The sequence below is a fragment of the Rattus norvegicus genome, chromosome 6, assembly GCF_036323735.1.
Source record: "Rattus norvegicus strain BN/NHsdMcwi chromosome 6, GRCr8, whole genome shotgun sequence".
In the NCBI taxonomy this organism is placed as follows: Eukaryota; Metazoa; Chordata; class Mammalia; order Rodentia; family Muridae; genus Rattus; species Rattus norvegicus.
The window spans coordinates 109128958-109154211 of NC_086024.1; the positions used below are offsets into that span (position 1 = coordinate 109128958).

Sequence of the window (25254 nt, forward strand, 5' to 3'; positions counted from 1 at the left end):
CCTGAAACCAGGTCTCTGTCCCCTCCTGAGAAAAATAAAAAGCTTTCTGCTTTTCTCAGTCCAGTCCAGCTTTGAAGAAGGTGGAGATCCCTGTTGCAAACTGCCCTGTTTAAACGGAGAGAAGTGACCTGTCTGGGTCAGCCAGGAGCCCCAGCTTCTGTGACCTCCACAGGCCCAGGGTCAGGGCCCTTTTCTAGGGATGAAGAAATAAACTGTTTTCTGAAAAGGGATCACAGGCCAGGAAACGTCTTGGTTTGGGGGTGGGGGGGGGAGTGTAAAAGCAGGAAGGAAATTAAATTTGCCACAAGTGGGAGCGGTAAGAGCATACACCTTGATGCTAGCTAGTGCCCAGGGCTGTGGCTACAGTGGTTACCCAGCCCCAATGCCAGCTGATTCACACAGATTTTTTTACTGCGATGCTGCGTTAGGACTGCAGCTGCTAGAACCAGGATGCAGTGAGAGACTTCAAAAACTGGAAAGGGTTGGGGTAAGTTCAACATAATGAGAAATCTCTCTCTCTCTCTCTCTCTCTCTCTCTCTCTCTCTCTCTCTCTCTCTCTCTCTCTCTCACACACACACACACACACACACATCTGTCTGTCTGTCTGTCTGTCTGTCTGTCTGTCTGTCTGTCTGTCTGTGGATGCGAAGTGATTGTGGCCAAAGTATAGAACCCAGAAGGTGGTTGGACACCCAGGTGTGTCGGTGTGAGATCGGTGTAGTGAGGAGGGGTTTTGGCAAAGATCTCGAGGGCTTGGGGTAGCGGAAGTGGGACTGAAAAGGTGGCTGGCTCAGACCCAAGACCCAGAGCCCACAGATTTAAGAACAAGCAAAGCCTTGGCAGGAACCCAATAAGGAGGAGACCTGGGGCAATGCTGGGCACCCGGGGCCTCTCGGTGGGGGCACTGTGCTCCTTCAGGGATTGGAGGTGGGTGTCAGCAGACTGGGTGGGGGAAAATGGGGCGGGGAGGAAACAAGCTGGCCGCGGGGAAAGAAAGTCCAACCTCTCCTGGCTTTCGTCGGTCCCGGCAAGTTTGACCCAGGCTAGGCACCGATAAGCCGGCTCCCGGGGCTTCGTGAGGCAGGTAAGAAGGCAAACGGGCGTCTTGGGCAGGGCACGCCCCGGGGAATCTGTAGGCATCTGCCCCGTCTGGCTCGGGTAGGTAGTGGTGATGTGGGAGTGAGAGACCCCGGGAGATCGGCTGTGCGGTGGCTGTGTGAGCATTGAGGAGGGTCTCCGCTCCGCATCTGGAGCCCGGGGTGGGGGTTGGCCGGTAATCAGATTCCCCACAATCCGGCTGCACTTCTGGACCCGCATTCCCCGCCTCCCCTGTGCACTGCCGGGGTGAAGCCTCCAGACCCAGCGAACCTCCTGGGGATGTTCCGGCCACAGCCAGAACCTGCCAGACACCCAGGGTCCCCTGGGAACTGCCCCTCACATGGCGCCGCTCTAGGACAGGAACACGAGGTTTGGAAGAGTCTTCCAGACTCGGGTGGCCTTGAGTTGAAAGAAGTCATACTTTCCAGACTGTGGAATCGCAGGCTCTCGGTCGCAGGCCTGGGCAGCACCTGCAGCACTGGGTGGAGTTCTTCAGTCTCCCTCTGGTCAAGCTCACCATCCAGGCTAGTCCAAACCCGGAAACCTCGCCCACCTCCCAGCCCTGTCATCAGTCAGTTCTTGATCGCTGCTGCCCCCAGCATCCCCACAGCCCCTAAAGTGTGCACTAGACCCCCCCTTCCAACCTCCTCCCCAGGAGTCTGTGGTAAGAATGACTGAATGACTTGCCCTTTGTAGCAAATTAACCAGGGTTTACATCCATATATATGCTGAGGTAACTTTTGCTGAACGTGGCTTTTGAACGCTGCATTTCGTGCCTATAAAATGACTGCAAGTTGTTCTATGGTGAAAGAATTCAGAACATCAGTAGAATTACAGATTTTAATATTAACATACCTGTCGGCGCTTGTTTAATGTTCTGTACTGAACTGCACAGTGCTTACGTGTCTCTGACACAGAAACATGTGCACACATGCGAGCACACCCCGCACTACACATACACCTATTGTACGCATGCTCACAAGACTCCCATGACTGCACGTGTGCACACAACTCTGGGTTCAAGGGTGCGTACTCTCCTTAGCAAGACTGAAGGAAGTGTTCCTGTACAGGCAAGTGTTGGCTTTTGTTTGGTTTTAAAAAAGGAAACTCTGTGTGTGTGTGTGTGTGTGTGTGTGTGTGTGTGTGTGTGTGTGTGTGTGAGAGAGAGAGAGAGAGAGAGAGAGAGAGAGAGAGAGAGAGAGAGAGAGAACGAGAACATGGATGGGTGCTAGGGATCCAAGCCAGGGTCTCAGCATAGTTAAACATGAACTGTACCTCAAGACTTGCACTTTTTGCCCAGACTGGCCTTGAACTCATGGCTCTGGTGGTATTCTAGGGGATGGTGATATTCTAGGGGATACTCAGCATCCAGTAGCTGGGACTCTTTGTGGGAGTGGGGGTGGGGTGGTGGGGGGCTGGGAAGATGGCTCCATCAGTGAACTGCTTGCTGTGCAAACATTCAGACCTGCAGCATGCTCTGTAACACCAGCCCTGGGTGGGAGGAGAGAGGAGGTGGGTCCCTCTCACCTATTGGCCAGCCAGCCTAGTAGAAAAAGCTGAACTACAGGTTCAAAGACAGACACTGTCTCAAAACATAAGGTGAGCAGAGCAGCTGAGGAAGACACCCATGCACGCGTGCGCGCGCGCGCACACACACACACACACACACGCACACACACGCACACACGCTCACTTTGGCTAATGAAAACTGACTGCAAATCTATTTTTATTAGCTGTCTTTAAGGGGGATGAAATGTCCTTTTAAGCTCTTACTGAGCTGAATGTTCTGGTTACTTTGATTCCAAACTCCGTTCTGTAACAGCCCAGAGGATTTTCAGTCACCCTGCTCCCCTCTGGGACTCCCACACAAATTGTTCCTGAGCTTCTGCCTGCTGTCAAACAGGCCTCTTCCTCCTGAGTTGCATGGCCTGTAGTTTAGAGACCACTGTTGTGCTCTCACAAGCCCAGTGGGTTTCCATGAGAAGAACATGCTACTCACATAGCAAGAGCCACCACTTTGGGTAGTTGTGGTGTCCCCTCTGGCTCTAACCAGTGGCTTCTCCTGCAGACAGAGATGCAGCTGCTCCTTCTCCTGTCCCTCCTGCTGCTGCTGGCCTCCACGCCAGGGTCTTGGGTAAGTGCAGCCCTGTCAGGGCCTGGGAGGTTTCTTCAGGAGAGGTGGGAGGAGGGCAGGAGACAGGCAGTGCTGGGAAGACTTGGCGAGGATTGAACATACAGCCCCCAGCCTCTTCACAAACGAGGGGGCACCATGGAGGTCTGACTGGAGCACTTAGATTCCTAACTGGACACAAGGCAGTCTGCAGGAACCAATGTCTACTCAGCTCTCCTACCCGAAGGTGATAGGTACAGTCACTGGCCCTGGCTAAGGTTTGCCATGACTTGTTCCCTTCAAAGAGAAAAGACCCAGAAATGTACCAGCCTACCAAACCCCCCCTGCCTGAAGGTGATAGCTGGAATGTTCTCTCTCTCTCTCTCTCTCTCTCTCTCTCTCTCTCTCTCTCTCTCTCGTTCAGTAGGCAGCCACTGGGTCCATGTGATTATTGGACAGTTGTAATGTGTACAACCAAGGAGCTTTTGATGTTGATTTGAGTTTAATTTGAACTAGAGGTGGCTGTGTCTACCAGGTTAGAGCAAACCTAGAGGGTGGATTCTGGAAGCTAAATGGTGATTAGGTATCTGTTTTCATGAGGGAAGCCCAAGGAGCAAGCCTTCTTGGAGTCCTAAGGCTAGACAGGGACCCTTTGGGGACAGAGGGTCTGTAGAACTGGATACTAAGCAGAACAAAGAACACAGAATGCCAGGTCCCATTCTACCCTGAAAATCTCCCCACAAGGGAGACCACAGTGTTGTGCATCCCACAGGAAGGCCCAAATGAGAGCGGAAAATCTCAAAGAGCCAGGACTAGTACCCTGGGGAGGAGAAGGGGCAGTGCTGCTTTTGCAGTAATATGGGTGGAGACAAGAAGGGCAGGCAGGAGTGGGTGCCAGAGGCAGGCACTGGGCAACCCCCGCAATGCTGACACATGGGCCTGTCAGGCAGTTGGTGGGTGGGTTGCAGCCCCACTGCCTCATGTCCTTCTGACATGCGGCCTGTGCCAGCCTATAACCCTTACTCCCAAGGTCCTGCTGTGAGGTTCTTCAGCGCAGGCTGGTGAGAGCCTGGGTGGAGGGGTCTCCATGTCAGCATCAAATCCCCAGGGTGAAATCCCAGACCCACTCCGGAACAGCCGCTCGACTCTTGCCCATCCTCCAAGCCATAGATTCCTGGGATTTGGGTGATCTAATGTCCACACCATCACTTGTCACCTGCATGAATCAATGATTGGGAAGCACACTGGATTCTATGAGGTCCCTTTTCCCATGTAGGGGACACATGTGGCCTTCTGCTTCACCCTTTCCTCCCTTCTCCCCAGCATGAACCCTAGATGAGTTTGGGTTCTTTCCCTGTCCTCTGGTAGAGAGATATGATCCAGGTTCGCTGCTCAGTGACCTCTAACTGGTGGCAGGATCCACCATGGGGTCCTGATCACCCTAGGGTCCCTGTCGGGGTTGACTAATTGGCTTAGCACAATGATCAAACGTGAGGGTGGGAGTCCCTTTGCCTGCCCCGTCATGTCTGTCTCCTTCCCACACTCACCCTGGTGTTCATCAGGCAGCCGAATCTCATGGATACAGGCGGGAAGGGGGCTCCTGAGCTGGGAACTGGGGCTGGAGGATGGGAGAGGTGCGGAAAGCAAGCAGGGACAGGCGGGGACAAGCCCAGAGCAGGGCTGGGCCACACCAGTTCCTGGCTTCCTATCACCGAACAGCTTGAGGAAAGGGGGGGGGGGGGGGCGTGGTTCAGCATTGTTCTGACCAGGGCTCACACAGAGCCAGCAGGAGGCCCCTACCTTATAGGTGCTGGTCTCAGGAAGTGAGGAATGTCTTTATAGGGCACCTGGCTGGAGTGTGGCCTCTAGAGAGTCCTGAGTTCAGACCTAAGTTCACTCCCCTATCTGTGAGACAACCTACAATGCCTCCCTGACCAGAGCTGTGGAGGCATGAGTTGGCCCTATCTTGCCTCCAGAAGAGTTGGATTTTGGGGGGCTGTTGCACCAAGAGGCCTAGACAAATATCTAAATAGACCCTGGGCAGGGCCACCAGTAGCCAGGCATGTGAGGGCCACATCCTAGTACCTACCACATGACAGCAAGGTTTGAGGGTCATGCAGGCTAGAATCTCAGCCTGGAAAGTCACCCCCACATCTACTACACAATAAGCGCCCCCCACTTTAAATAGAACCTCGAGCCGAATGAAACCAGCTTACATTTCGCTGCCAGCACTTTGGTTTAGAAAGCTTGGAGGTTCATTTCTAGCGGCAACTGAAGGAGACAATGATTTACAATGAGAGGCAAGACCTTTGGTCTGGCTGGCCTTTGCTTGGCTGTGTGTGGTTAGCGAGTTTAGTGCGGTTTGCTCTGCTTCCGAACCGTGGTCTATAACAGCAAGCGTAATGAGACACTTGGCGTTGGACATCAGCAAACTTCCCTGCTCACCTCAGACCGGCAGGCTGTGAGGCTCCCAGTTGGGGAAGGACTTGTCTGTCTTTGTTCACACTTGGACCCCTTCTATTTAGTTAATGGGAGTTATATTCCCTAAAGGTTCATATGATGACAGTTCAAAATTAAGTTCCCCTTCAGCACATGGGGCAAGTTTACAGTGTATCCCCTGCCTCTGCACCCTTGCCTAGTGGCTCAGGATCCACTGTCTCATTGGGCTGCCTGTTCCCGGAGGCAGGTGGAGACCCAGCCATAGGACAAGTGCTTGGGTCTGTAGTGTGTGGTGCCTTGGCTTTTCTGCTGTTCCTCTGAGTCACTCTCCTTGGGAGCCACTAGGCTATGAGGCATAGATGAGAGACCCTGCAGCCATGTGATTCTGCATCCAGTATGACACTTCCCAAGTTTAATTTCGAGAAGGCAGATTAGATCTACCTCATCTAAACACACCTGGCTACTGGTGGCCCTGCCCAGGGTCTATTTAGATATTTGTTTCATTTCACAAAGTCCCCCCCGTTTGGAGGCCTAATCTTATTCCCAAATCAGTGCCCAGCCTAAAGGGCAGTTCCGACTCTGGTCATTACACGAAGTTTTCCAGTGGAAAGAAGTGTGAGAGCAGGAGGAGAACAAATACCCATTCACTCTCTTCAGAGTGCTCCAGACTGCCGCCCGACACTTGGATTCATGTGCCACTGATGAGAGCTTACGGTGGCCCAGTAATAGCTACAGGAAACTAAGAGTACTGAGCGAGTAGCCAAGCTTTCAGGTTCTCTTGTAAGGGGCAGGGGAAACGCATATTGAGGTGCCCCCCAGGAGTCTCTGCCACAGATGACCAGGAATACTGTAGTCTCCCCACCCCCAGCCCACAGAGGACAAAATTAAGTTCTTCATTTAATACACCAGAACCGTAGAAGTTTCTGGAAGTGAGCTCACTCACGTCTAGAGCAGAAGAGGCGTGGGTGGCTTTCTCCTGGGGATCCTACCGAAGTTCTGTCCTGTCTTGGGTTACTCTCTGCCTCCCTGAGGACCTGTATAGGTCTCTCTGGAAGGGATAGGTTGGCTGACCCACAGACTCCATTCAAGGGACACCAAGCCAGGCTCTGAATTTGCCCTAGTATAGCACAGTCAGGGGAGAAAGCCTCTTCTGCACCACATCTGGCAAACAGTAGATACCCAGAGTACGCGGCTACCTTACTAAGTAGACCAAAGTGAAGTTAGGTAACAGGCCCAGAGTAATGCATCAAAGTATCCTTGTCTTAGCCACATACCCCCCCACCCATTTTTAGGATCCCTTCTTCTACATAAGAGTGGACCCACAAATGCCTACACTGTGGGTAGGGCCCCTCCTCCAGGCCTTCTGAAACTGCAGGCTCTTCCCAACTGACTGAGCCCAGTCACAGCTAGGCTGGCTCGCCCTCCCACTTCTTAGGACAGCAGGTTAAGTTTACAATGAACATTTAGGACTACTCAGTGGCACTTCTGTGTCCTAATATGGCGGTACTAGAAGCCTCTAGGCTCTTTGAACTGGTTGGGTCCTCTGCGGGGCTGTGGGCGAGGGGGGTGGTGGTGGTGGTGGTGGTGGTGGTGAGTCAAACCAGGAGCTTGTTTTTCACAGGCTCAAAATGTGAGGCGCCAGAGCGACACCTGGGGCGCCTGGGGCGAGTGGAGCCCCTGCAGCCGGACCTGTGGAGGAGGCATCAGCTTCCGGGAGCGCCCTTGCTACTCCCAGAGGTAGGGAGGGAAGGTCTAGAGCCAGGCAGCACTTTAAAAGAGGCCAAGTGAGGAATGTGTGCCTGCTGGGTGGGAGCCTGACATCAGGGCCATTATGTGGCAGATTCCTTGTGGGAGACTGATGGGGCATACCCGAAAACAAGTATTTCCCGTGTACTCACCTCGGGTTCCAACTCAGCCTAGATTGAGAAGAGCTTGGCGGGATCTACTTTCTCAAGCCTGTGGCGCCATATGTGCCGGTTGATGGGTGGTGGTGTGCTGGGCGGGGGTGGGGCCGGGGGCCGCGGGGAGGGTTGGAGGGTGGGATGGGGTGGAGTTGGAGCGTGGGGGTCGGGGAGCTTCATTTGCAGAGTTAATGAACAGCAGCCGTCCTCAGGTCCTCAGTCCCTAGTTGCTGAGGTTTCTTTACTCTCGGCAGCTTTATCAAGTGTAGAGGACCCTCCCCTGACAAGTGACTTATTAAGAACCTATTATGTGCACTGTGCTGTGATGGGCACTGCAAGGAGGGGAGATCGGGTACGAAGGAAAGGTAATGAGGTAATGAGGCGCCTCCTACTGGCGTTTTTTGTGAACTGGTTCCTGAGAACCTGTGAGAGTATGGCGCAGGTCTGTCATCCCAGCACTAGGAAAGTGGAGGCAGGATAATGAAATGTTCAAGGTCCTCACCTACAGGGACACCTCACCTGGGACTTGATCTCACAAAACTATAATACATACATACATACATACATACATACATACATACATACATAGCCAGCTGGTCGGTGGTGGTTCACACCTTTAATCCCAGTACTTGGTTGGTAGGCAGAGAGGCAGGCAGATCTGTGAGTTTGAGGCCAGTCTGGTCTACAGAGTGAGTTCCAGGACGGCAGGGACTACCCATAGAAACCCTGTCTTGAAAATCCAAAAAAACAAAACCCAAAACAAAACAATGTCAATCCTCCCCAAACCAACCCCCAAAACCAAACCAAACCAAACCAAACCAAACCAAACCAAACCAAACCAAACCAAACCAAACCAAACCAAACCAAACCAACAAAAAACCAGAACTTCTAACGTCCTGGATTATTTATTGTCAAGTTGCAGATCGAACCCACAGGTAGAGGTGTAGTATGTGAAGTTCAAGGGCGTTGTGGCTGGGAGTCAGGTCAAGGGTAGGGACAGTCAGCCTAAGAATCATAAAAAAAGTCTGGTTACGCCCATCCAAGGGATTTGGGTCCAAGTGTAACCCCCACCCCGCAACTGCCTTGGACTCTGGTCCAATCTTGCCCACCAGGGCGCCTCACGGAGAGGCCAGGAGAGCCCAGGAACCGGTGGGGGACATTGGGATCTTTCGCGGGACATTGGGATCTTCCGGGGGATATTGGGATCTTCCCGATGCTCTCGCTCTGCAGGAGAGACGGAGGCGCCAGCTGCGTGGGCCCTGCACGCAGCCACCGCACCTGCCACACGGAGGTAAAGTCTGCCTGCCCCTCCCCCAGCCTCTCCCCCAGTCCCTTCTCTCTCCCCAATTCCTCACGGCCCGCCTTCGGCCTGCCACTGAGGGAGAGCAAGAGGCCTCTCCTGGGACAGGTGTGGTTGGGACGGAATCGCAGGACCCCAGGGCTCCAGGACACCGAGGATGGATAAGGGAGAACCTTAACCTCCCCAGTGCACACCTGACACCCATGTTCTCCTGCAGAGCTGCCCAGACAGCGTGCGGGACTTCCGGGCAGAGCAGTGTGCAGAATTCGATGGCACCGACTTCCAGGGTCGGCGCTACCGGTGGCTGCCCTACTACGCAGGTAAGCAGCGCGGCTGCCCTGCTCTGGAGGCACTGTTAGGGAAGCACCCAGTACTTACCGCCCCTCAGAGATGCCTTGCCACTTAGATCTTTGGCGCGCCCACTGCAACCCCGTTACAGGGGTGTTGTGAGGTCTTTCCAGCTATTTCTCCTCAATATGCCTTTTTTAAAAGCAAAACTCTGGTGCACTTGTCTCCAATCTGCCCCAGAGGCTTGGGGTTGGAGAAAACAGTGCCAAAGTGCTGGAATATCCCATCTACTGGGACCCTCGTGTGGTCTGAGAAACACTAGGTGGGGTTCAGGAAAAGAACTGCGTATACATCTAAACATCCTGGAAGAGGCTAGAAGGCCTCTTAGGAGCTATGGTAGAGTGTTTGCCTAGTGCAAGGCTCAAGCAGAACCAAAACTTAGAGCCGGTGGTAGTAGTGCATACGTGCAAAATACCATTACTTGTGTCCGTCGTTTAAGTGTAGCCTGGGATATATGTTGAGTTCCAGCCTGAACTGCCTGGGTGATACCCTTTCTAAAAATAAACTTAAAAGGCAAGGCAAGCCTCGGGAGTAAGCAGCATGTTCTGATTTCCAACACTGAGCACCATCTCCTCTGTAGTCCTGGGGTCACCATGACCAAAGAAATGGCACTCTGGGGATTTTTGGCACGCAGTACTCCTGGGGTGCATGTTAAAAACAGCTTTCATGGGACTGAAGAGATGACTCTAGGGTTCAGAGCACTGGCTGCTCTTCCAGAGGACCAGAGTACAAGTCCCAGCAACCACATGGCAGCTCAACCAGCTGTAACTCCAGCTCCAGGAAATCTCACACCCTCTTCTGGCTTCCCTGGGCACCAGGCATGCTTGTGGTGCACAAACATGCATCCAGGACAAACACTCACACACATTAAAACAACAACAACAATAAACAGACAAACAATCAAACCTTTCACATGGGGCTAAAGAGAGTTAACAGCACGAGCCGCTCTCCCAGATGACACAAATTCTGCTCCCATCATCCATGTCAGGCAGAACACAACCATCTAAATCCAGTTCCAAGGAATCGGATACACATGCTCTTCTGGTCTCCCACCCTTAGATGGCACTCTGCTTGCCTGCCTGCCTGCCTGCCTGTCTGACTGACTGACTGACTGTCTGTTTCTCTGCCTTCCTGACTGTCTGTCTGTCTCTGTCTCTCTCTTACATACACACGATGATGATGATGATGATGATGATGATGGTGGTGGTGGTGGTGGTGGTGATGGTGGTGGTGGTGATGGTGGTGGTGGTGGTGGTGATGATGATGATGATGATGACAGTGGTGATGGTGATGGTGGTGGTGATGGTGGTGGTGGTGATGATGATGATAGTGATGGTGATGGTGGTGGTGATGATGATGATGATGATAGTGATGGTGATGGTGGTGGTGGTGATGATGATGATGGTGGTGGTGTGGGGAGAGGGCTGGAAAGATGGGTCAGTAGGTTAAGTGCTCTGAGTTGGCTTTTCACCTCCAATGTCAGGTGGCTGTGAGCCACCGTTAAGTCCAGCTCTAGGGGATCCCATGGCCTCTGTGGCACCTGCATTCACACGCACGCACACATACAGCTACTTAATCTTTGTCTTTATCGTAACATATTATAGTGGTTGGCTGCTTTGCGGTGGACAGATCTTGTTAGTGCCTTGAGGCTATTCAAGGTCATTCTTAGTCATACAAGGAATTAATGGCCAGCTTGGTTTGTGGTTTGAGGCAGAGGGGAGGTGCAGACAGGGTCTCACTATGTAACTCTGGCTGACCTGGAACCAGGTTGGCTTCCAAGTCAGAGATCCCCCTGCCTCTGCCCATTGGTGCCGGAATTGAAAGTGTGGACCACAATGCCAAACCCTCAAGACTGGCCTCGGGTAGAGACCTTGCCTCAAAATAAAATGGCAAAGTAGGGAATGGAGTTTACTTTTTGTAGAGGTTGCCGTTTGGCTTGGTTCCCCCAAGACACACACACATACATGGAGAATATCCCTTTTTCCTGGGAGAGAGGGCAGGAGTCTGTGTTGCTTGGGAAAGGGGGCATTGCCACAAAAGCCTTCTCTCTTGGCAAGAGTGCACTTCCAGCAGCCGCCATTACTGCCTCTGCTGATGCCTGCGTTGGGGGTTCTTACAAGTCCTTGTGTGGGATCAGCTTCCCACCCTCTTACCCACCCAGCCCCCAACAGCTGTTCAGGCATAGTTTCTTTCCGTTGCTGTGGTAAGACACCCTGAAAGGTAGCTTGTAAAAGGAGTTTATTTGGGCTTGTGATTCCAGAGAGAGAATCTCTCTCTGTAATGGCTGGTGGCTGGGGTGGGAATCTGGTTGGGGAGATTTCAACCACACAAAATAAGAAAACTCAAGGCAGAAGTGAGGCAAGGAGGCTGTAAACTTTGAAAGCCCACACACCCAGGGCTGCACACGACCCCACAAAGTTCCACAACCTCTCCAAACAGCACCACTAACTGGGGACCAAGGGTTTAAATACATGAGCCTGTGGGGGACATTCTTATTCAAACCGTCACAGTTTGGTGCCATGTGCCTGCTCTCTCCTCTTGCCTACCCAGCCCCCAATAAGTGTGAGCTGAACTGCATTCCCAAGGGGCAGAACTTCTACTTCAAGCACAGGGACGCTGTGGTGGACGGGACACCCTGTGAACCCGGCAAACGAGACATCTGTGTGGAAGGCGTCTGCCGAGTGAGTTAAGCCCCTTCCCAGCTGGTTGGCGAATTATTATGGGTGGTGTCCTCCAGCATCCGCAGGACCAGGAGCTCTGTGGCTTCTTAAGTCACTTGCTCCCAGAATGCAATGCAGTCATCACGGACGTTCTCTGACCGCTTCCACTTTGCCCTTGAGAACACTAATCTTATCAAAGAAACTCTCTGGATGGCTAAAGCGGCCCTCAACCAAACCCAACCAACTGTGAAGGGGTGGCGGTAGGTGATGGAAGATGCTAGAAATCGCTCTACCCATTCCTTGCTTTCTTCTCCGGGTCAGCTTCAGACTCATGAAGGCTCTTCTCAGGAGCCTGCGACAAGAAGGCAGCTCCACGCCTCTTACTACACCAATCTGACAGCTCCCGGAGTCCCCAGCAGCTTGAGTCCGAGCTGTCTGTCCTGTCAGCCTTGGCTCACCAATCTCTGAGGAGAGGAGAACAGCCCTTTGGCATTCCTGAGCCCACATTTATGGAGTTCCACCCAAAATGGGAGAGACAGGACCTCCAAAGGGAGGCAGAGAGTAGTTAGTTAGTGGTTAGGGTGGGTCTGAGCCATTCCACATCCTGCAGTCCGCCTGGGGCATTTATCTCACCTTGCTCTCACTCCCCTCCCCCTCCCTCTCCCCGCAGGTCGTTGGCTGTGATCACAAGCTGGACTCAACCAAGCAAGAGGACAAGTGTCTGCAGTGTGGGGGCGATGGTTCGTCCTGCTACCCAATCACAGGAACCTTTGATGCCAATGATCTCAGCAGAGGTGGGATCCTACAGGGTTCTTGCCCGCCCTCCTTGACTCGCCTGTCACCGTCTTTGACCAAAGCTTGAGGCCAAGTAATCCTCAGGGCACTCCATGGGTCTGGCTCAGGTCACGTGGCTGCAGAGTAGAGGCTGTGCCCTACACAGCATCTTTCGCCTCGTGCGCCCACCTTGGTAGGGACCCTCACCCACGTGTGCAGTCTAATCTCACACCGCTGACGCCTGGATGCCTGCTGCCCTCATCCCGCCCCACCTCGTCCCATCCCCGCATCGCTCTCTCTCAAGCTGTCCTGGCGCCCCCACCCCCGACCTTTGTAAAGCTAGTTCCTCTGTCAAAAGCACTCTCCCCAAGCAAGTCCCACCAAGAGCAAACCAGCGCCCTCACCTGGATTTTGTTCCAATCAGGTTACAACCAGATCTTCATCATTCCTGCTGGGGCCACTAGTATTCACATCGAGGAAGCTGATGCCAGCAGGAATTTCCTGGGTGAGAGGTGGTTTGGAGCTGGGCAGCCTGGGGCGCAGAGAGGCAACGCGCTGCCCCACACGCCCTGACAGGCTGGGTTTCCACAGCCGTGAAGAGCATCCGCGGCGAGTACTACCTCAATGGGCACTGGACCATTGAGGAAGCCCAGGCTCTTCCGGTGGCCAGCACAGTCCTACAATACGAACGGGGTGTGGAGGGAGACCTGGCTCCTGAGCGGCTCCAGGCACGGGGTCCCACCTCGGAGCCCCTAGTCATCGAGGTGAGTGGGTCACAGAGGGGAGTGCCCTGGTCAGGTGGATTGCCAGGGCTACCGTGAGCCAGGCAGGGGGACTTCAGCGAAGACACTCTCTGCAGCTCATCATCCAGGAATCCAACCCCGGAGTACACTACGAGTACTACCTGCCCGTGAACGACCCCGGCCGAAGCTTTAGTTGGAGCTACGGCTCCTGGGGTGACTGCAGCGCTGAATGCGGTGGAGGTGAACCCTGGGGTCGGTCGGCGGGGGCTAGGGTGGGGGTGGGGACAATAGATAACACAGGCTGGCAAGTACCCTGTCCTCAGGTACTCCATTACCGGGGAGGGACATCTAAAGTTAGGTGCCCCCATGAAACGCTGCGGCCTACGCTAGGAGGAGGGAGACCTAGAAGTGACCCACTGGGGTTGGAGCTCATGACAAGGTCTGTCACTCACACCTATGGCTCTTTGAGCCTCAGTTTCCCCCTCTGTAAGTTGAGGATGATGGTGGTCTCTGTCAGAGAGGGACACGTGGGACTTAACCAGGGTGAGCCATGGGTCCAGTCCAGAAGGTGTCTGACTAGTGTTCATTTGAGGAGAACTGTCCTGGCAGCAGCTATGTGTGGCCCTCCTCCTGACAGGTCACCAGTCCCGCCTGGTATTCTGCACCATCGACAACGAGGCCTATCCGGACCACATGTGCCAACACCAGCCTCGGCCAGCCCACCGACGTTCATGTAACACTCACCCTTGTCCAAAGACCAAGCGGTGAGGCCTTGCCAATCCCTTCCACCTTTGGTAGAGCCCAGGTTGGGTGGGAAGGGAGGGGAAAGCCCTAAACTGTTTTAGGCACAGGGTGAAGGTTGGGGGACAGGGTTCCTCACATCAGGTGGCAACTGTCACTGAGGGGGGCACAGGGACTGAACACGAGACCCAGAACAGTTCTCTCCATTCATGCGATTCCTTGCAGTACTCAGAATGCCCAGTCTGGGAACAGGAGGATTTGGGGACAGTGTCAGAGGTCCCTGTCTGAGGCAACAGGGGGCTCAAGCAGAAGCCTAGGGGTAAGGCAGGAATTTGGCGAAAGGGCCAGTAGACTTTGGCAAATACCTTTGTTCGTGTACAAAGGATCTCTTTCCTGCACCGGCCTGGAGCGTGGCGCTATGGTGGGGCCCAGCATGTGTGTGGGAACAGGTAATCCGTGGGCCAGGGGGTTCCTGCAGGGCTGGTGTTGGTCCCCTCACCCTCCTGGCCTGGTGAGATGGTGGTGGGCTTGGCTTTGCATGGTATGTTTGGAGTTTCCCTTTCTTCTTGGTCCTTGTACCCCCAGCCAGGCAGGGCTTCTCCGCATACAGGGAGAACAGCCTTTCTGGAGATCACCTCACACAGGCTAGCAACCCACAGAGTCTGGCTGGGGTGCTGGGACCCAGTGAAAAGGAGAAAGGGAAAGTCGGGGTACAGACAGGAAGTCTGAGGGGCAGCAACCAGGTTATAGAGACCCTCCCGGGGCCACAGGAGATGCCTAGGAGGCCTGGCTGGTGGTCTCTCTACAGAGTTCTTGGGAGGGTTGGGATGGACCCTCGATGCACTCTGCGTTGGGGAGCTGCAGCCTCCTGGGCTAGTCTTAACTGTCCCCTCCACCCCCTTTTTCTTTTTTGTCAGCTGGAAAGTAGGACCATGGACGCCCTGCTCAGTCTCCTGTGGGGGTGGATTCCAGTCTCGCTCTGTCTACTGCGTGTCCTCAGATGGCACTGGTGGCCAGGAAGCTGCTGAGGAGACCCAGTGTGCTGGCCTAGCTGGGAAACCCCCTACCACACAGGCATGCAACCTGCAGCGCTGTGCAGTCTGGAGCGTGGAGCCCTGGGGAGAGGTGAGACCCTGCCTAGGACTAGGAGCTGTGTCCTGAACCTGGGTTTGAAATGCTTGCCTTCTGCTGAGGTCCTCAGAGGGTAAGGGACCTAGCTGGCCATCTTGGAAGACATGGCCAAAGCTGGGGTGAGACACAGCTTCCAGATTCTGGTCCAGGGTTCTCCTACAATCTCTAGCATCCCAGGGTTAGATGGGAAAGGGTTTGCCTTGGCTGGAAGCCAAAGCTAGGCATGCTTGAGGGTAAGGGTCTCCTGTGTCCACTGAACGCAAGTTGCATTACAGGGCTTGAAGGCTGGCAAGACAGCTCAGTGGTTAAGAACGCTTGCTGCTCTTCCAGAAGGACCTGAATTTGACTCCTGACCCTCATGTCAGGTTTTTCCACCTATAACTCCAGTTCTAGGGGATCAGACACCCTCTTCTGGTCTCACTGACATGCACATGAGTAGCATACACATGGAGAGACATGCATATACACATAAATCGAAACAAATCTAAAAATAAAAGGAGTGAGAAAAGCATTCTTCAGGCTGTGCAACCTCAGAACAGTGACTCAGCCTCTCTGGGCTCAGGAGTGGGATAAGGGCACGAGAGTGCCATCTGCCCCCTGAGCCAGGCTGGTAGGCCTCCAGCTGTCCCAGCTGACCTGGCTCTCCAGGGCTGGGGACCTCCCTGCTGATAGCTGTCCTTACAGTGCTCAGTTACATGTGGAGCTGGCATCAGGAAGCGGAGTGTCACATGCCGAGGGGACGAAGACTCTCTGGTCCACCCCGCAGCATGCTCCTTGAAGGACCAGCCAACCCTCACAGAGCCCTGTGTGCGAGAGGCCTGTCCTGGGTTCCGTGGCCAGGCCTGGCATGTCGGCTCGTGGAGTCTAGTAAGTGCCCATCCCTTACCAATGCCTGCTATCCAGGCCTGGTTCCTTCTTCAGGGGTGTCCTTGGCCTCAGGGTCTCTCTCTCTCTCTACTCCCACCCTGGGCCTTCAGTGCTCTAAAAGCTGTGGTTCCGGCATTCGGAGACGGCAGGTCGTTTGTACCATTGGGCCGCCCGGTCGCTGTGTGGACCTGCAGTCGTCCAAACCTGCAGAGGTAGAAGCCTGCAACAGACAACCCTGCCATCTCCCTCAGGGTAAGGATCAGGCAGGGAGGGTGGCGGCCGCTCGTTCCCTGGCTGCCAGGGGCCTTTCCCTGGCTTCTTTCCCACATCTCTGGCCATTGCTGCCCCTGCTGTGGCCAATCCATATGCAGATCCCTGTGGAGTCAGTGTCTTGGGACTGCCTGAGGGCTAGGTGCATGGCTCCTTTCCCTCTCTATGCTCTCCCCCAGTGCACCTACTATGTGGGAGGGAGGTACTCAGCAACTGTTGAATGGCTGAATGGGTGGAGAGAGAACGAATGCTGCTTCTGCCTGTCTCTGCGTATCTGCCCTCCACTTCTCCCCCATCCCTCTAGGGAAGAAGGCCTCTCAGGTACGGGAGCCTTCTGCTGAGGGAAGGGTGCAGAGGCGTGGGTATGACACTGAAGGAAGTCAGGGTCATGGCTAAGTAGGCGTGTCGGTTTGTGGGGTCCCAGAGGTGTGGGCTCCAGGTAGAGACAAAAGGATTCCAGTGGAGGTGTGCGGCAGGCTCAGAGCATGAGCATGCTGACCCCAGTGTGACCCTGGGCACGTGTGAGTCCTCTCACGTGGACACTGTGGGCAGCAAGGGTGACTGTCCGTCCTTGTGGCTGTCATGGGGTACTGTGTCTGAGCATATGGACCCCATGGGAGAGAGTGGTGCTGAGCTGTATCGGACGGAAGCCATTCACGGTTCTGGAGGCAGACAAATTTGGTTCGTTGTCGGGGTGGGGGTGGGGGCATCTGAAGAAGATGAAAGGCAGGAGGAGCTCCAGGGAGCAGAAGGGAGGAATCCATGAGGTAAAATGGTGGTGGCATCTCATGTGTGCAATGTCCTGGACACTGAAAAAGGAGACACAGTGATGCTCTACTGATAGTATGATCGTTGGTTTGTTGAGAATAACGTAGCCTAGGCTGGCCCCAGACTTAATGTGTAGCTAAAATGACTTTGAACTCACCAGTCTCTCTACCTACCCAAGTGTTGGGGTTATAGACGTACACCACCATACTAGACGGAGAACTGACTTCTAAAACAATTCTATATAAGTTTTTTATGTGTATCGTATTTTGTGTGTATGGAATCTGTGCACTTTGTGCATGCCTAGTCCCTGCAGAGCCAGAAGGCGCCGGGAACCTCAGAAACTGGGGTTACAGATGGCTGTCAGCCGCCATGTTGGGGCTGGAACCTGACCCCTGGTGTCCAGAAAGAACAAGTGCTCAGGGATGCCTCCAGCCTTGCCACAATTATATATGAGCACACTGTAGCTGTCCTCAGACACACCAGAAGAGGGCACCAGATCCCATTGCAGATGGTTGTGAGCCACCATGTGGTTGCTGGGAATTGAACTCAGGACCTCTGAAGAGCAGACAGTGCTCTTAACCACTGAGCCATCTCTCCAGCTCCACAATTATATTTTAATTAACCCTATTAAGGCTGATTCTCATTGTAGCCCTGGCTGGTCTAGAACTCCAACATCACTCTTGTAGGCTCTGGGCTCCAGTCCTCACACCTCATAGCAAACACTTCCTCCACAGACCTGCCCTTAAGTCTACGTTAATTATTCCATCAACTCCAAACTGAGAGAGCAGAATCCACCCCCACCCTCACTGAGACACTAACTGGGGGAGTGGCTCTTTAATTCCTTATTTAAAAAGCAAAACAACAAAAACCAGTTCTCTGATTTTTATGATTAAAAAAATTAGCAGTTTTATTAAGACTATTAACTGCTAAATGCCATAAAAATCCATTTTTTTCTCTTGCTGGGACTCAAATCCAGGGCCTGGTTCATGCTAGGCAAGCGCCCTTCTAACTCAGCTGCCTGTGGCCTCTGAGCCACTTGGTCTAACAGGACAGTGACTTAATTTTGCTAAAGCTTCAGAAAGTCTTTGATCCAGGCATGTTGATATATCCCTACAATCCCTGCACCCCAGAGGCTGAGGCAGGAGGATTCCTGTGTGTTTAAGGCCAATACAGTCGCAAAATCTCTGCCAGATGTCTTTTATGGGTTTGGGATATTGGTTTTTCTCTCTGATGTTGCTTTCTGATGTTCCCTACAGAGGTCCCTAGTATACAGGACTCGAGGACCCACCCCTCAGACCGCAGGATGCTGTCAGGCCCCCAAGTGTCTCCCGTTGCAGGTGAGAAGCTGAGTCCTAGCATCTACGAAGTCTGTGCGGCCTCAAGGGAGCAGACACCTTGGAAAGTGATTTAAGGTAGACGTGGGCTGAAGGGGAGGAGGTTGGTACATCACAGTGGCCTTTCTTTCTCACATTTAGATGCCAGAGACCAGCAGTGGGCTACCCTGGAGAGACCCAGGGCTCAGAGTAACCCCAGAGAGGGTCAGGACTCCCACCTGTCATCTGCAGGCCGGGCCCCAACCCTGCAGCATCCGCCACACCAGCCACCCCTGAGGCCTAGCTCAGGGGCCCGTGACTGCAGACACAGCCCCCATGGGTGCTGCCCTGATGGCCACACACCATCTCTTGGGCCACAGTGGCAAGGCTGTCCCCTGGCTGGGGCCTCATGTCTTAAGAGCAGGTGGGTTGAGACTGTTCTTCCTCCATAGCAGGGGAGAGACGGAAGGTAGGGCTGGGCCAGGGTGAGTGGGCCAGCATCCCTGCCCAGTGCAAGCTTGACCAGCAGACCCACTTTGCACAGGGCTCCTGAGGGACTGCACTGCTTAGGGTCTGGGATTTGGGGCCAGCAACTTGGGGGTGACATTCTCCTCTCAGCCACTTGCCAGATGTTTTGCTGGATGACATGAGGTAAATGACTTCTCTTGCTCTCTTCTGAGAGCCTGGAACAATGGCTGCGGCTGAATGAAGCTGTGAGGGGGATTGCTCTTCCTTCTCATACATGCCTTGTTTTGCACACTCCGGTTGGGGGAAGGGAGCTGAGGGAGCCTCGAGGGAGCGCATGGAGTCTGATGTTTGTATGGGCTTGGGTGCACCCCTTTTCTGGTTTTGGAGATGTGCATTGCATCAAAGGTCCTCTGTCGGGGCTATAGTTCCCTGGGTTCCAGAGTGAGGAGAGCCTGGGGCATGCAGAATGGCTTGCCCTCCAGGACAGGCTGTGTGGTCAGCCTTAGAGCCTGGTTCTACCTGGATGTTTAAGTTCTACCAGGCTCCGTGGAAGGGTAGGGACAGGGGCAGGGCAGTGAGGGTGGCTGTGTACTGCTTCCTAGGTACGGATGCTGCCCTGACGGAGTGTCTGCAGCTAAGGGGCCCCAACAGGCTGGTTGTACCAGGTCTCACAGCAGTGACAATACTGGAAACAGGCCAGGGTCCAGGGCAGTAGTTTCCAAGGTAAGTGGCTCCCCTGGCAGGCTCACAGCTCAGTGCTACCAGCCTCTTTGCAGCTTCAGCCTTGGGGAAGGGAGGGCTCTAGGTCTGGCAATCTAGGTCATCCTTTCAAAGACCAGGGCTTCAGAGATGGTCTCTGATCTCCCCCAGGCCTGGGTGGAGTTCTCTACCTCTGACTCACGGCTGTGTCCCTTCCCTTTTCCTGTCACCCTTCCTCTGGCCAGCCCAAGCTCCCCACTGAAAACAAGATTTATTCCTAACTTCCCAACCTCTGACTTCTTCCCCAGGACCCCAAGATCCACCAATCTCAGGCCCATCCAAGCGAGATCAGCGAGTGTCGAAGCTCTCAGTTTGGCTGTTGCTATGACAATGTGGCTTTTGCAGCTGGTCCTCTGGGGGAAGGCTGTGTGGGTCAGCCCAGCTATGGTGAGACGGTCCCCCTTCTGATCCTTAACTCAGTGAATCCTCATCCCCGACCCATGGCCAGATACCCCATTGACTCGTTTCCTAATACATGAGCACACACCAGATACCAGGCCGGAGGGATGTTCTAAGATGTTTACAGATGAGTGTTCCTGTATCAAGATGTTTACATTGGTCTGGGAGGATTTTAAGTGGAACCTCAGTGCTGAGGCTGTCTCAGTTGGTAGAGTTGCTTATGTAGCACGCACGAAGCCCTGGGCTCAACCTTCGGTGCTACATAAACCGGATATGGTGGTACAGGTTTATAACCCCAGTACTTGAGAGGTAGAAGCAGGATGATCAGAAGTTTAAGGTCATTTTTGGCTACATACTATGTTCAAGGCCAGCCTGGGATATATAAGATTATGTCAGAGAGAGAGAGAGAGAGAGAGAGAGAGAGAGAGAGAGAGAGAGAGAGAGAGAGAGCGCAATCAGGAGAGGGGAGGGGAGAGGAGGAGAGGAGGAGACATCTCCATCCTATGTCTGGGATCAGGCTCTTCCCAAAGGAAGGAAGGGCAGGGCAAAGCGGGCAGTGTGCTGTATGTAGGGCTTGTCCACACCCAAGATGGGGTGTGTGTTGCAGGGACTAGAAGCTGAGTTTTAGAGAGAAGGTTGGGGCTGGAGCACAGGAGGGTCGATGGGTGGCGCTTCCAGGACCTGTCATGGGAATTTGCATCTGGAGTCTGACAGGCTGGTGGCCTAGGGCTCTGCGGAAGGACAGGCAGCCAAGGCCACTTGGACCGTGAAGAGAGGGAGCAGGCTACCTAGGCTGACCAGCAGGGCTGTCCTGATGGTCACATTCATAGACCCTCAGGGTCAGGCACAGTGAAGTCCAACTCCCAGCTAGTTTGTGTGTGCACCACACCGCGAGGCCCAGGCTGGAAGGGACATCAGCTTACCCAGGAAGCCCTGGTCTTTTCTTCCCGGGTACTCTAGTTTGGTATGGGTGGAGACTGTTGTGACCTAAGCAAGTCTAGGACAGATCCTGAGAGTGTCCTGAGCTCCTGGGGGAGGTCAGGGGTCCTGGCAAGAGAGGGGCTGTGCTTTACAAAGCAAGACAGGTGTGTTCCGTAAGTGAGTAGCGTTCTCACGGGCCACCCAGGTGACACGTTCCATCCCCAACCCACAGCCTACCCAGTGCGGTGTCTGCTGCCCAGTGCTCAAGGTTCGTGTGGAGACTGGGCTGCCCGTTGGTACTTTGTGGGATCAGTGGGCCGGTGCAACCGCTTTTGGTATGGCGGTTGCCACGGGAACGCCAATAACTTTGCTACGGAGCAGGAATGCATGGACACCTGCCGGGGGCAGCATGGGCCCCGCCGCCCTGAGGCAGGAGCAGCTGGACATCGTGTCCACATGGATGGTGGTCAACGTGGTCCCGGAGGCCAGCAGGAACCTGATTGGCACAGGATAGAAGCCACAGTCCCGAGACTGCCCTCACCTTCTGGAAGCCCTTGGTCGAGAGAACAAGAGCCTGGACCCGGGCAGGCGCCACACATCCCAGCCCAGGGGAAACGGCCCAGAGTCCCTGGACTGGATAGAGATGCTAGGCCACCAGTGCGGCCTACGCACAGCCCCTCCTACAGGTGAGCCTGCTTCCCAGGTAAGGGCACAGGATGCCCAAGCCAGCGCTGAGCCCCATTCTATGCTTTTCTGATCCCTAGACAGTCCAGCCAGGTGGGTCATGTCATCATCTCGTTACATAGGGGTGCAGAGGGATAGCAGAGGTGCCGGCTCCTAGAGTCGTTCTCTGACCTTAGCCACTCTACCAAGGTCTGTGTCCAGGTAGAAAAGCTAGCTCCGAGCCTCAGTTTCTTCACTTGTAGAATACGGATAATGTTTCACTCCCTGAATATAGAGTAGGTTTTGATATTGTTGCTATTATCACTGTTATTCCATGGTATTAATAAGGGGTTTAGGGTCCAAAGCGCACACTGCAAGGGTCAAACATTCTGTGTCGTGCGGCCCTTCTTGCTCTCCTCCTACCCCCTTGGACTGTCAGCTTGGATCTGCTGCACAGCTGTTTCAGGGCAGTGCCTGGGAATGTGTCAGGGAAGGCTGGTGTCTCCCGTGGGACTCTGGCCTTACAAATGCCTACGAGAGAGTTTACCTGGCCGTGCTCCTGTGCCAGGGGGTGGCAGATACACACCTCCCATCTCTCCAGGATCAACTTGGCAGACTCGGAACCGTCCCTGGTACAGGCAGCTCCAGGGCAGGCGGTCCAACTCTTTTGCCCTGGCAACATCCCCCCGGAATTCCAGGCAGGGTGGCAGAAAGAGGGCCGGCCCATCTCCTCTAACAGGTGTGTTTAAATCCATGGTCCCATGTCCTGTGTGAGAGGTTCACCGTAAGGTGCCGGTGAACAATAGCTACCTTTCATCTCCTGTATGTGCAATGTCCTTTCTCGTACAGAAGCCCTTCTGGCATTCCTTGGGAGTGAGAGTGCTCAGAGTGCTGTGGGGCTAATAGTCTTCTCTGGTAGTATGGGAGCTGGAGGACTCTTACTGCCCTCAGGAGCCCGGAAGTCATGTCTCCCCTCCCTCCATTCAGGTACCAGCTACAGGCAGATGGCTCCCTCATCATCAGCCCCTTGAGGCCAGAAGATGCTGGCATCTATAGCTGTGGCAGCCAGAGGTCAGGCCATGAGCCCCAGAAGATACAGCTTCGAGTCACAGGTTTCTGTCCCACCCCGTTCATTCCCACCTCCCAGGGTCTCACAAAACAGAGTTGGGACAGACGGAGGGAGAGAAGGAGGGGCTGGGCAGGGGCAACCCACCCTAGAAAGCCTCAAGTTCTTCCTTGGGTCACTTCTTCCTGGGATGAAACTACACCGTTGTCCTCTTTTCTCTCTGTCTTTGCTGGTCTCGTGAGCCCTCGTCCACTCCCTTCTCAAAGCTCATACTCGCTTCTTTTGGCCTCACAACAGGGGGTGACATGGCAGTGTTGTCTGAGGTCCAGCCGAGGCATTTCCCTGAGACCAGGAATCCAGACCCTGGTCACAGTCCTCAGAACCGTGGAATAGGAGTGGGAGCTGAGGGCCACAGGGTTCTCTCTTCCTCACACCCTAGGCCTGCCACAAGGTAACAGCATTCGCCAATTCTCCAGCCTTTCCTGGCCATAGTATCAATGGGGCAGGAGGGAAGGTTTGTGCTGTGATTGGGTTTTGCCACCCAGTGACCTGGAGCTCCGAGGGGTGACAATTAGAAAAGTCTAGCTCCTTGAGCTGGTCTTGAGGGGTGGTTCCATCTCAGGGGACTTGGGGGCAAAGAAAGGCAGCATCTCAGAAAAGGCTTAGCGGCAGATGGGGCAGGAGGTAGGCAGAGACACACTGTGTGTTCAGTCAGCCAAGGGGGCAGGCGGCACTAGCCTTCCAGACCTTACCCCCTTCAAGATCACTGTTCTTAGCAACAGTGTTGGTGTCCTAAACAGAACTAAAGGGTGGTTTTAGGGAGCCAACACTGGCTAGAGAGGGAGAAAGGGGCCCATGTAGAGGACTCTGCTGTGGGGAGAAGTGGAAGGGCCCCTTAGCTGTGCACAATTTGTTCTGTAGGCTACGTCTGGACCGGACTCAGCCTGGAGTGATAGATGCCAGTCCTGGCCAGCAGATCCAGCTCACCTGCCATGCTGAAGGCTTCCCAGTCCCCACCATTGAGTGGCAAAGAGATGGGCAGCTGGTCTCTTCTCCCAGGTTCATTCAAGCCCCCCACCCCCATTCTATGGAGACCAGAGCAGGCCTAGGTCCTGGAGAGACAGGGTTGGAAGAGAGGATGTCTGGGCATTTCCAAAGGATGGTTGACAGGCCAGCCAAGGAATGAGGCAGCTGTGCACGCCCTGGGCGGTCCCCACTGCTGGCTGATGTTTGCTGTCTGTTGTGGAAGCTGCAGGGTTATACAGGTCACACACAGGTGCTAAGTAGCACAGTTCACTACAGAATAGGGATTTGAGGCCGTTGGCACAAGGCAAAACAATAAATCTAAGCCTTCAATCCCAGCACCCTGGAGACAGAGGTAGTCTCTGTGAGCTAAGGCTAGCCTGGTCTACTATGGATTTCCAGGATAGCCAGGGCTACATAGTAAGAGCCATCAAAAGGAAACATATCCACTCCGAAACTCTAAAACCAAGTTCTCAGCACAAAGGAGATTGATTTATTTGTGTCTGAGGGACTAGGGGCAGAGAATAAGAGACAAAGACAGGAGCTAGAGGAGGAGGGAAATGGAGAAGGGGCAGAGATGTTTGTCCGACAGTGGGACAAAGGACTGTCTCTGGATAGAGAAGATATTGTCTCTGGTTAGAGTGGCCCATGTGGTTTATAAGGTACGAGAGGAAACCCTGTTAGGATGAGGTATTCAATTGGGCGTGTTAATTACATAAGCCAAGGGGGGCTTTTGATTGCTGGACATCAATACTTTGATAGCTGGACCTTGGTGGTCAGCCTTAGGAGGAGGAAGTGGCCGAGTAAGGGAACAGACCTTGGTGGCTTGTCCTGATAAGAATGGCTTTTGTTTTAACCCCAGGTGAGGGATATGGGGCTGCTTTGGACTGTCCGCAGCAGCTGACTAGGCTTTGCCTCGCGCTCTAGCTTTAGTGTGGTTTTGCCAGCTGTGGATTATTTCTACAATCGTGTGACTGTACAATGTTTGGAATCCTGGCAACTTTTCAGAGGATACATAAATGCTCCCCCCCACCCCCAGGGTGCTCAAAGAAGCAACAAAAGGAAAGGAATTAGACTCAGGGGTCTCTGTCTTCCCACTCTATCCTCCTTTCCCTCCCTCTAGTGAAAGATGAAACGGGGGGGGGGGTGATAAAGGGCGGGAAAAAGAGCCCAGTTCTGTAGCAAATAAAGGTCAGCTACAGTTGCTAGCTTTAGGAATGTAATCTCATGGTGTTTAGTCAGGCAGAGGGAAAGGTGGGAAGGGAAAGGTTGGCAACCCCAGTGCTGGAATTACAAGCATACCTGGCCTGCCTTCTTCCCTCTGTACCCCCTTTTAAGTATGGATTCTAGGGGTTGAACTTAGTCCTTATGCCTGCATGACAAGCACTGTGTTATCTCCCTAGACATCTTTGTGGTGTGTGTGTGTGTGTGTGTGTGTGTGTGTGTGTGTGTGTGTGTGTTTTCTAAGACAGGGTTTCTCTGTGTCTTCGT

At 53.9% G+C, this 25254-nt stretch overlaps 1 protein-coding gene across 4 annotated transcripts in view; it reads left to right on the top strand.

Moving 5' to 3' along the window:
• Positions 1-310: 310 nt before the first annotated feature.
• Papln (papilin, proteoglycan-like sulfated glycoprotein) overlaps positions 311-25254 on the top strand; it is a 34033-nt gene continuing 9089 nt past the window's right edge. For 2 of the 4 annotated variants that reach the window (XM_039113303.2, XM_039113304.2), the window contains exons 1-23: positions 311-487; positions 3168-3233; positions 7270-7385; positions 8780-8840; positions 9067-9169; positions 11748-11878; positions 12528-12651; positions 13056-13136; positions 13223-13395; positions 13491-13614; positions 14012-14138; positions 15033-15240; positions 15931-16113; positions 16224-16365; positions 18408-18488; positions 18627-18888; positions 19535-19655; positions 19940-20078; positions 21244-21697; positions 22276-22413; positions 22662-22786; positions 23038-23191; positions 23662-23799. In XM_039113303.2, coding sequence (XP_038969231.1) covers positions 335-487; positions 3168-3233; positions 7270-7385; positions 8780-8840; positions 9067-9169; positions 11748-11878; positions 12528-12651; positions 13056-13136; positions 13223-13395; positions 13491-13614; positions 14012-14138; positions 15033-15240; positions 15931-16113; positions 16224-16365; positions 18408-18488; positions 18627-18888; positions 19535-19655; positions 19940-20078; positions 21244-21697; positions 22276-22413; positions 22662-22786; positions 23038-23191; positions 23662-23799 — 3404 coding nt within the window. In that variant the 5' untranslated portion in view covers positions 311-334. Of the gene's footprint in view, positions 488-929; positions 1086-1527; positions 1764-3167; positions 3234-7269; positions 7386-8779; positions 8841-9066; positions 9170-11747; positions 11879-12527; positions 12652-13055; positions 13137-13222; positions 13396-13490; positions 13615-14011; positions 14139-15032; positions 15241-15930; positions 16114-16223; positions 16366-18407; positions 18489-18626; positions 18889-19534; positions 19656-19939; positions 20079-21243; positions 21698-22275; positions 22414-22661; positions 22787-23037; positions 23192-23661; positions 23800-25254 lie in introns of those variants that run through there. The other 2 variants (XM_039113306.2, XM_039113305.2) reach the window with 2 other exon arrangements.